The sequence below is a fragment of the Hydractinia symbiolongicarpus genome, chromosome 14 (assembly GCF_029227915.1).
Source record: "Hydractinia symbiolongicarpus strain clone_291-10 chromosome 14, HSymV2.1, whole genome shotgun sequence".
Taxonomy (NCBI): domain Eukaryota; kingdom Metazoa; phylum Cnidaria; class Hydrozoa; order Anthoathecata; family Hydractiniidae; genus Hydractinia; species Hydractinia symbiolongicarpus.
The window spans coordinates 14,268,494-14,280,568 of record NC_079888.1 but is presented as its reverse complement, the minus strand read 5'-3'; the positions used below and the strand labels follow the sequence as shown (position 1 = coordinate 14,280,568).

General features: G+C 33.6%; 1 protein-coding gene across 1 annotated transcript; it reads right to left on the bottom strand.

Moving 5' to 3' along the window:
• Nucleotides 1–9,444: 9,444 nt before the first annotated feature.
• On the bottom strand, nucleotides 9,445–11,406 carry LOC130625205 (ATP-dependent DNA helicase RecQ-like). The gene is made up of 2 exons (XM_057440267.1): nucleotides 10,865–11,406; nucleotides 9,445–10,513 (listed from the first exon to the last, which is right to left on the bottom strand). Exons 1-2 carry the CDS (start codon nucleotides 11,404–11,406, stop codon nucleotides 9,445–9,447), a joined length of 1,611 nt encoding a protein of 536 aa, XP_057296250.1.
• Between the last annotated feature and the right edge of the window lie 669 nt (nucleotides 11,407–12,075).

Below are 12,075 nucleotides of genomic sequence, written 5' to 3'. Positions count from 1 at the left end.
ATATGTTCATAACTAGTTGAACAACGTATTGTTTTAACAGATGCAGAATTGAAAGTTGTAGCTTTCTATCCACTTGTTTTTAACAGCAATAGTACTACCAAGTAAAATTACGCTATTTAATAAATTCTCAGGAACTCATGTGCAACAAATTTTAGAAAGAGATTTCTGGCCCATCGTGTTAAAGGGGTTGTTCTTTTAAACAGAAAAAAATTGTTAAAGAAACTATGAGCACTTATTATAGCTAGTTCGAAAAATTGGACATGTACTGCTCTCTTAATTACAAGGTGGTGCAAAAATTCCAAAGTAGTACATAACATAGTATAAACTGCCGAGCCTAATTTTTAAATAAGCTGCAAATCACAAAAGCAGTTGAAAGACATTTTTTAAAAAGCGAGGCGTGGGAACTGTGTTGTTCACGCCTCCTTCGTCACTTAGAAAACCCAAAAACTTGACTAGAAAAGGGTTTATGATATATGGCCAGTTGTGCACAAATTCTTTTAATATTAATGTCGAAAACGTTTACTGGTATGACTTTGGTCAAGATGTGCATTAAAATTTTCTTATTTCTTTTTTTTAAGCTAGGCAGTGCTTAAACAAAATTTCAGGTTAGAATGCCAAATTAAAATGTACGAAAGCAAATAATTAAGGGTATTCAGATTCAAATTCATAGGCAGCGGCAGGGAAAGGGTTATAGTATATTAAAACGTTCGGTTATTATTGACGGCATTGCTTTTATTCTATTTATTCACCAGACAAGGAAAACACAAGATAACTATGGAATAATGTCAAACCGTATAACTAACGGTAAAACATTCGTCGGCAAAAAGTGATAAAGCTTTGCTTTTGACTAATACACATTACGGACGAATTTTTTTTTCCGAGGAAATTTTTTACCGACAATTTATTTTTTAACGATGAATAATTTTTATCGACAAAATGTTGTTTACTTATTTGCACAGTATTTGCAGTTTATAGACACAGTAGTGCTTCCTACTAACTGTATTTTTCCTTAATTTATGTTGGCAAGTATTAAAAGATAAATAGAATGCGTAAGCTTGAAATGAGTTTAAAGATTATTGCGGAGAGTAGCGGAGCCTATTTCCTCATTATATAAGCCAAATATAAGGGAAAAGAAGTACGATGGAGAGTATATAGCATTTCTATGCGATTTCGTCCCTATACATCCGAATTATAAAAATTCAAACAAAAAATCACAGTAATCCAGCAATTTAATGTGGTCATTCTTTAGTACAGTTTATAGTAAGCGAGAAAACGTGTTTATCAAGGAGCAAAGCGATGGAGTGTTTGTTGTTTTTTAAAGATGGGGACGAACTGATATTTTCAAGAAAACGAAAGAGGGAAGTATGAATAGCTAGCTAGTATATCACTATTTTTTACATGTAATGAACCTCTTCTCACCCACACCTAACTAGCAAAAAACTACCAACATATGTGGCAAAATAAGCTGGTATAACACTACCAAATTGGCTAGCTAGCAGCATAAACTAGGTAGTTAACCAGCACAAAACTGTTTTTCTCACTAGCTACTTATCTGACATAAAACTGGCTACTTGGCTGGCATAAAATTAGCTATGTAGCTAGATTTAAATGATCCTTAAGACATATTTTCTAGTCATACACATACTGCACAATGAGTTAATTATGCTCTGATTAGGAAAGTACCATCAAATATCTACAATTATCCACAAAATATGTTGGTTCTAACAATTTTAGACAAAAAACTAAGAACCAAAAGTTTAGCCAAATCAGCAAAAGAACATTGGTATAGACATATATTCTTTTTAGCAGAAGAGCCTGGACTTTTTTTATAAATAAAAGAATAAATGCAACCTCCATAATGTGTTTTTTGCAACCTTGTCCATAGTATTTATTTTGAAAAATATAGTGAAAATGGAAGGTTATGTAGAGCTATCACTATTTTTCACTTTTAGGTCATTCACACCCCTAAAAAGCTCCCTAACTAAAGCATAAAACATAATTTAGTGGCTCAGATTTTCTAGCTAAATAAAGAGGGTGCCGATAAGCCGCAAACGCCCGCATATATACGGGCGAGTTCGGGCGACTTTTCGAATTAAATTGACGGTTGTCGGCCGAAACCGCCCGCACTTTCCCGAACACGCCCGAACTCGCCCGGAACATTCCCGAAATGCAACACCTTGTAACATAAACATGGCGGACGACAGTTAAAAGAATGCGTTTGAAGTTATTTATCAAGTAAATATTATCACAAATCATAAAAAACAGTTCTTTTAAGAACTTCGCTATCACATAGTTAGTTCATTTTAATTTTTATACTTTTTTAAATAATTCTTCGAGAGTCATTTGTGGTGAATCTTTTTTTTTTCGGGCATTGTTCGGGACTATGCGGGTTTTTTCGGGCAAATACCTGAATTTTTTTCAAAACGCCGAACTCGCCGAAAACGCCCGCACTTTTTACGGCGTATGCGGCTTATCGGCACCCTCGTGCTAAATATCCCAAACTAGGTGCCATATTTTTACGGATTCTAATTCGTCAGATTATAAACAGAATGTAATATCATTGGCTCGTGAAATATTGTGCCCGGAACGAACTGTGGATTAGCTAATACAGACACTGGTAGCTAGTTTTTTCAAAAAACAAACATTTTTCTGTTCATTTATAATATATTTTCTGCCTGTGCATATGCATGCACATGTCCATTGGTGTGGATGCAAATCAAAATATTAAGTCGTGCTGCAACTCATCTAAATCCAGACAAGCGCTTCTTGTACAATCATCTATATCACATTCATTTTTGCAGTCAGAACACCTTTCAGAAATTAAAAATAATTTGCAATTGGAAAATCTCATAATTTCTACACCGGGAAATAATTTCCCTTTCTGTAACTTGACCTTAACTGTATATACAACATTGCCAGATACCATTCTAGCATCATTGTCTAAATAAAATGTGTCACCGGCCCATGGAATATTAATAATATATAGAAGGGACATATGTCCTCAAATCAAATCTTTTTTTTGCTTTGGTTTTGTTTATATATATATTTTCAAATTTTGATCTTATTATCTATTGTGGCCAATATTGGAGTACATGTTTTAAGAATTGGAGAAGTCTTAAAACTTATATTCTTTTTAGCAGAACTTTGTTATAATGATATTTAGTATATTTTACAGACCATACCTTATTTTACCGCCAAAAAGAATATTGAAGGAAAATTTTCTTTTTTATAAAATAAAAATTACCCAATTTATCATAAAAATTATTTATTTATAACAAGTTATTTGTTGAAATGTGCACCTGTGAAGTTTTGTATATATATTTATTCATGCCCTGTTGGTCTAACGGCTATGATACTCATGTAAATGAGAGATCCAGGTTCAAATCCTGGACAGGGCAGAGAAAAACAAATTATCTTGCACCTACAATAACCAGGTAATCATGACTAAATGCTATAGCTGTATTGAGAATAATAGTAATTTTTGAATCGTGGAGGGGAGAGTTGCATACATTCATCATTTTCATTTATACAGCACAATGTCATGTCAAAAAAGGCAGGTATACTTGATCATCCAGACACCAAGGTTAGCTGCTGGCTACTAAGTATATAGGAAAATTGTTTGTGACATGCCCAGACACAATAATTGAGATTATTCTGTTTTGATTAGGAATACCCATTATACAGATATTTAGTTAGCTATATCGTTTCCAAAAAATGAATTGCCATAGGGAGCGTTCACATATTACGTAATCAATTTTTTGCCTAATTTCTACTCCCACCTCCCCCATGTAATCAGTCGTAATCATTTGGTCGACCCCCTCCCAAAATTACGTCATCATCTACTTACCACCCCCCCCCCCCCCCCCCCAATATTTCATTTTCTCGGTTATACCAGACCCTACAAAAGTTTTAGATATTTACAGTTTTATATTTTACTTTTATATTTTACATGCAAGATATAGAATATGGCGAATACAAACGCTTTAAGCCGCTTTTACACGATCAAATTTTATATGACATATACTATAAATTTGATCGTGTAACATACGTTATATGATGAAAATTTTTATGATCATATATATATGATCGAATTTTTAAAGATAAAACACGTCCTATTTTTTATATGATATATGATCATATAAACCTATTGTCCTCTTTTGAAATTGAAATGTTAACCAATCATAACGCGTTTTCAATTGTACCGAAGTTATGTAAACATGAAACAAACATACAGAAGAGCGAGGAAATATTCAAGAGAAAAACATTGCAGAAAGAAAATCTAAAAACACAGACAAATTTTTTCAACAAGCCCAAGAATTTCGTCAAAATTTCTGCCGCCATTTGCAAGTAATTCTTCTTGCCTACCCCCTTGCTGATTCCTCTTCATGTTTCCTTGCCTGCCTATGCCGTGCCTTTTCCTTGCCTTCATTAATGCCTTTGCCTTGCCTGTGCCTTGCCTACCCCTGCCTTACTGATTCCTCTTCCTGTTTCCTTGTGTGCCTTTGCCGTGCCCTGTTTCCTTGCCTGCATATGCCGTGCCTTTTCATTGCCGTGCTCAATGCCTTTGCCTAGCTTGTGCCTACCATGCCTTGTCTACCCCTGCCTTACTGTTTCCTTGTCTGCCTCTTTGCCGTGCCCTGTTTCCTTGCCTGCCTTTGCCGTGCCCTTTCCTTGCCGTGCTTAATGCCTTTGCCTTGGCAACCTCTCCGCAACACTTTCTATACTAGTTTCTTATAGTAAAATAATAAAGAATCATAAATTTTACAATCATTGTTGTTTCTAAATGAATATGTCAAAGTTTTTTTTTAGAATTTCCCAAAATGTAATTTATACCGCTTTAACATAAGGAAATTTTTCGGAAGATTGAAGGAAGATGTATTTTTTTAATAATTGGAACTTTCTTGGCAAAGAATTAAATATTCCGAAAATATCATTTTTAAGTCAAAACGCTTATCTTAATGTTTGCTACAGTGTCTTAAAGTTAGGAGGCACTTTAGGAAGATTTATTCCATTTTGAAATTGAAAGAAAATTTTAAGTGGTATAATTCTTCAGTCAAGAAAGATGTGATACGATTATTTGTCAGTAGAAACTAATAATGTACAAAATTTCATTGAAATCAAAAAAAACCAAAATGAACTTTGAAGGAAGAAATATTCCAAGTTAAAGAAAATAACAGAGCTGCAGCGTATGTATCTATAGTTGCTCATTTAAAATTGGGTAGTTCTGGCTTGCAAAAAGTAAAATAAAGGAAAGGTATAGTAATGTTTTATGTTTTTGTATACCAGTGTTTCTGCATTTAGATGTACGATGACGTTATTCCACCTTCCGGGGTTGGTTTGCATATGCATGAAAAGTCTCACCCGGTTGGACATGCTTCTCTTTTAAAATTGAATATCGGATTTCTGGCTACAATAATAATATGACCCTTTACACTCTTTCATTAATTGAGCTGAATTCATACCTTGTCCTTACAGGTGAATGATCATTATACTGAATTTTCGCTTCCACAAAATGATGGTTTCCAGGCTAATTACGCTAGTCTACATAAAGATAATGATAGTTATGACACAACCTCGTTCCCAGGGCTTTTTGTCTCTCATCGGCGCTGCGCTTATTGATAGGTCTGACGAAAAAGGCCCTGGAGGAGGCTGGTTTTATTCCGAGCCGTGATTGGTCGAGAATTTCACCTAATTATGCGAAAGATAAAACGTCACTCGGTCCGTGAAATATTCACGCTGAAACTAACTGTAAACAATAAAGATGGCCGACACTGTGCATACATGTTTTGTATCAGAAAAAAATATTTGAAAAATACATTTTGGCAAGAAACTTTTATGGCTTCAATTAGTTTTAACTAGTTAACTCTCAGTCCAGATGTGCTTGTATGTAACTACATGCTACTTATGCTCAAATTAATATTAGCAACTGACCAAGAGATTGTCTAGAGCTAGCTAGTTATAAAACAAGAAGTGTAGACATATATATAGTTACAGATAGATAGCTACTAGTTATTTATTATTATTATTACTACTGAACATCAGAATACAAAGTAAGCGCAGTTAGCTACATCAACGCAAAAACAGATAAAGGATTGGATGTATTTTCCATGCTAATTACACAGATTTTACATATTGCAAGAATTCTGTTAACTCTTAAAATGGTAAGGGATTATATATAAGATAAAAACACAAAGCTATCTATACATTTATATATATACATCTATATTGCTAAATATAAAAATTTTCTTTTTTTATTCAAGGTATAGAAGAATGGCTAAGCCAGCTACTCCTAAGAAGATTTACTTTCGTAACACTTCCAATGATGGAAATTTCTGCAGGTTATGTGCCAAATTAAAACAAAAATCTTTGTTTATAAAAATATTCAGCAATATTGGAAAAAACAAAAACATTGAGAACAAAATAAGTCTAACATGTGGGTTAAGAACAACGGAACTGGATGCTCTTCCAACTGTTATATGTCAGTCTTGTGTCACCTTTGTCGAGAAAATGTCAGACTTTCGGAAAAATGTTCAACTGAATCAAATTCAGTTACGACAAAACATGTCTGTCAAACGTGGCATATTGTCTCCGCATAACGAGAAAAATCAAACTATTGAAAGTGAGAAAAAGAACGAAAAAGGAAAATCTAGAAAGCAACTTAACTTTGCTGAAAACAAGGAGTTAACTGAAGTTCCTACCACACAACTGCAACCACGCAATATTGTTTTTCCCAAAGACAATATACCAGCAATGCAAAAATTAAAACTGGAAACAGCGCTTAAATCCAATAATAATATGGTAGTAGCAAATACAATCATTAACCACTGTCCAACTATATCTACATATTTGAAAAATAATTATATTAATAATTTGAAAAGTTCCTGTAAAAAACTTGCCACAAGAAAAAAACCATCAATTTTACACAAAAAAGGGTATGAAGAGATGCAAAATTTTAATATTGAAAAACTGTGGGCTGAGATCAAAGAAAATCATCTATTACTTGTTGATGTTCTTAGTGCTGTGTGTGGGCAAAAGGATATTGTACTTGAAACTAAAAACAAATTTTGTTTCATATATTCCATACTGATGCAAATGCGGTGGCATGAACTTAGTTTATATCAGAGAGTCAACACTGTTTTGATCATTGAGGGTGGATGCAGCAAAAAGGTAATATATAAGTCAGTAGATGTAAGATGTAAATAATGGGAAATGCTCTTGAGATTTTAACTCCGACTAATAGAAAAAGTTTCTGTTCTTATTTTGCTTTTTATAGAAAGGTGAAAATTTATCCAAAAAATTCTAAATGTATATATATATATATATTAAAACTTTTCATTAAAACATGTTTTTGGATATAAGTAAACATAACGAACAACTAAATTAAGCTATGTTGGGTACTTATATTCTAGTTACAAGAAAGATTCAACAAACTAGGAGTATGCCTGTCACACAAGATGAAAGGAAATCTGTTAAACTTGATTGGAAGCCACTATATGGAAAAGGCGATTGATTTAGTGAAAAACAACACAACACTCAGAGGAAGCGGCGATAACTGGGATCTGAAAGTACTAGTAGAGACAAGAAAGGGTGTTGACAACAAAGATTACCATCTTTTTGCAACAAATCTAATCGCAAACAGAATTCCTTTTGACCATCTTCCAAACAACCAGCCAATTGGAGATATTCGATATATGGACAGGAAGAAATTTGCTGTCAATATGGCAGAATGGGAATGTTACAGACAGACAACAAAGGTTCTGATTGGAAGAATTCTGGTTGAGTTTTTCCCAAAATTTAAATTTTTAAAAAAAGTAATCCCAGATCATATTGACAACAGATTTAGTGACAAAATGTCCCAAAAGTCAACAATAATTTCAATGCCGATCATTGATGCAAATGAAGCAAGGTATGCAGATTGTGTCGAGATCCTGCGAACATATGAGAAATGGATTGCAGAGATATACCAAAAGGCTGGTAAACTGACTGACATGCCAATTATCGACAATACACCATTACCTGAAAACACAGCTGAGCCAGGTCAATCATATTCTCACACTGTGTTTACCAACGAAGATCCAATGAAGGACATGAAAATAATGTTTAGTGGTGATCAGCTGACACGAGTCCGTTTCGCTGGTGCGAAATCCCTATTAGCTGGGAATCACACACCAACAGACCGGGTGGATCATTGTTCCCCTTTCAAAGCTGCAATGTGGCACTGTAAGGCATCTTTACTTCAATATTCATTTGCTCTGCTTTACTCAGCAAACTCTGTCAACCAGATAGGAACACTGAAGTATTTCAGGGAGAAAATGAATAGAAGGAATTCAACCCCAGGTAAAGTGTTAGACTAATACGAAGGTAGTGAAGATCTGTTTTTAAGTGTTGGTAGAGCATATGTTGTTGTAGCAGCAATGTCTTTTCTGGAGATGGATACATTGGAAGATGAACCAAAAAGACATCCCTTTCCTAAAAATTTGGTGCATGCTAGCAAAGAGGTAAAAAAAGAATATTTTAACACTTTACTGGATAATTTTGTCGATCAATTTGTTCTCCAAAAATCAATTGAAGATGGTGATCAAGTGAAAAATTACGGTCTGTGTATCATTTTCTTAACAGTCCTCATCCTTCAGATGAAAGATACAGCTAAAGAAGGAGATGGTGACAGAAACCTCATCAATCAAAAGCTTTTGTTGTCAATATTTCGATCACTTGGTGCATACAGTAAATATGCGATAGGATGTTTGTAAGCATTGCACAAGTAGAATGCTTGTTGACACCTAGATTGTCTGAGGAGTTCAAATGGGGATACTTTTCAAATTGGAGAGGTGGAGCAGGGCAAAACATTGAAGATGATCTATCACAAGAAATCAGTAATCGTTTAGAAAAACACATCGTGCAAAGAATGGGAGCAAATAAAACAATAAAATCCATTAGCAAAGTGTGCAAGGCTGTGAGCGGTGTAAAAGAAATCAAAGAAAATTATGATCAAAACCTAAATATTCATGATACATCGGTCCAACACTCTAAACGAGAGTCCATATCTGATGAAAAAGAGATGACAAACGACCTGCTTAATCTTCGCCCATTTAGCCACATTGTTGGAAGAGCTCATCAAAGTTTTCCTGATATTAAACGTTCCCCACTACGTTACTTGAATATTGTAGAACATCAAAAATGGTTAGAAAAACATAAATTACAGCTATATGTTCCCTAGGATTTTATAAAGTAAGAATCTGTTATATCAAGGTGAGTTCCATAAACGTATATATATTATTTATGCTAACATTGACTGCTGATAATTCAAACCTCCAGAAAAAGTAGAACTTTTTTAAATTCTGTCTACTGAGTGCTTTTAATCTTACAAGTTTGTTTTATCAGAAGTGAATATTATATACTATATATTTTAAAGTTTGTTTATATATATTTATATATATACCTAAATTATTTATGCTTTGGGGCATACTTATTTATTTTATCGTATATGGTGGTAGCATATTGATCATCCCAAACATCATATTCAAATAACAGATCATTTTTAGATCTTATAAATGGAAGTTTACTCAATAGTGTTTGAACCAAATTTTTATTGATAGATGGAAGTTCATAAGTTTGATCAAGGGTAGTCAATAGCGAAAGTCTCCAAGTTTCAATAATTTCTTTCAGCTCAGTTTGTAAGCATTTAAAAGCATCTTCTGATACTAAATCACGGCAAGGTAATGTTGTTTCTTTTATCAGCAAATTAGACTTTGTACAATTTGAGCAACAATTATCTTGTTCATATTTTTTAAAACCAAAGAAATTTAGAATAAATTTCCTTAAGCACAGATCTGTTTTGCAGAAGCACTTCATGCTATCGTCAACATTATTTTTATTAACAGCAATATCTGCATTATTGTAATACAATGTTGCAGTTGAGTTTTGCCCACGCCTTCCAGCTCTACCAATTTCTTGCATGTAAGATTCAATATTGGCTGGAGGCGTTATGTGGATAACTTCAGTAACCTTTGGTGCATTAACACCCATCCCGAGTGCTGTGGTTGCAAACACAACTCTAATAGACGAATCTTGTTTTGTAATTTCATCTAAGATTTCTTTCTTAATTCTAGATGTTTGAGGAGCATGAAATTGACAAAATAGTTTTGTGTTATTTGGAGTTACTGTTTGCTGAAATAACGAATAAGCATAGCCACAATATTTTAGCTTCATGTAAATGATTGTCATGGGATAATCATCCCGTAATTTATTTAACTCTTTAGCAATGGGAACTAAAATATCGTCATAGCTTCTTAAGCCAAAGTTGTTTCCGCGTCTTGGCAATTTCTTTAAAAATATATTTTTTCTATTTGGATTTGCAACAACAACCTTACAATAAGGACTGAAACATAGTTTCTCTTTTAAATTTTTTATTTTGCTTGGGGGTGCAGTTGCTGTCAAAGCAATCATGGGTGTGCTTGGAAAAAGAGCTTTCAGTGTGCATAATTTTCCAAAATCTTCACGAAATTCAGCACCCCTAAAACATATAAATGGAGTGTTTTTTTTAAAATTTTGTATAGCTAATATATTAGCAATTTATTATATTATGTACCAACAGATATATATTATCAACTTGTCAAAAGATATGTTCGTTTATATTAGTTTCATTATATATTTTCATATATATATTACATATAGCTATATATATATAACAGATTTTTATACTGTATATATTCAGTTTTGTTAAATATTTCATATGATATGTGCTATATACATACCTACATTACTTCATTATTATTTTATAAAATGAATTTTAAAAACCACCAAAGTTTTTTTATAATTTTATAATCTATATTCTTGAATAGCCAGCTAGAGCTAGTTTACTTACCATATTTCAACATAATGCGCTTCATCAACCACGCAAGCTACCACATTTTGTTGATAAATTTTGCTCTTTAAAATTGAACGCCCTTGATCAGATAAAAAGGATTCTGGATGGGCAAATAAAATCTTAATATCTCCGTTTTTAATACCACAATCAATTGTAATATTTGTACCATCATGGTCGTCCTCCACTGCATCATTACTTCCAAACAAGCTCTCATCTGCCTCAAACTTCCTCTGTTCCAAGTTCAATACAGCAGCAGAAAAACCAATCCCATTCAAGTATTTCACCTGATCATTTATAATGGAAGTTAAAGGGCTGATGACCAAAACAATATTCTTTTCATTTTTAACTGGGAAGAGATCAGCAAGTAAATGAAAAATAATTGATTTTCCAAATCCAGTAGGCAGAACTGCCACCACATCATTCCCCTTTAACAAAGCTTCCAAACATATGACTTGCTTTGGTTTCAGGCAAAACTGAAAAATGTAATTATTTAATGCGAAAGATATTCGCTTTAAAATATCAATATACGTTAGAGCCATCACGACCTAAAGCCTTCAAGGTCCAGTCTTCACTAAAAAGTTCTATTTCCATCGATCACGATAAAATCCAGACCCTAATAATTAAATTGAAACTCGCTTACCAAAGACTAGGAAGTATAAAATTCCTGATAAACGAGACACGAGTGCATTAATTAAAAATCTGCGAAAATCAAAGATTTTTGACCAGCCTCCACCAGGGCCATGTTCGTCTCGCCGTCCGGTATTCAAAAAGAGACAACTTGTCCTGGGATCGAGGTTGAGTTATGACACTTACGAAACAGCCCCAACATACAATTAAAACGAGTGTTGCATAATGCAATTATTTAAAAAGTCCTTTAATATGCATAGTAACAGTTTCAGTGGCTGATAACATAAGGCTTTGCCGTTATCTTGCATCTGTTAAAGATTAATAAATATGCGATCACATGGTAAACGTTGTTCTTTTATCCCGCCGAATCGACCCATCTTGTCTCGGAAAAAGAATGCATCAGGTCGCCTAACCTAACCAGCCCGGTTAGCTGGACCAGCTCGCTACATTGTTTGTTGTAGTATAAACCCTCTAACCATTTTTATAATGTTTTTATTAATTCCTTACTAACATCATTTTTGTTTCGTGTTTTGTGTCATTTTGATTTAAAATATTATGTGAGCTCAACCGCCTACGGTATC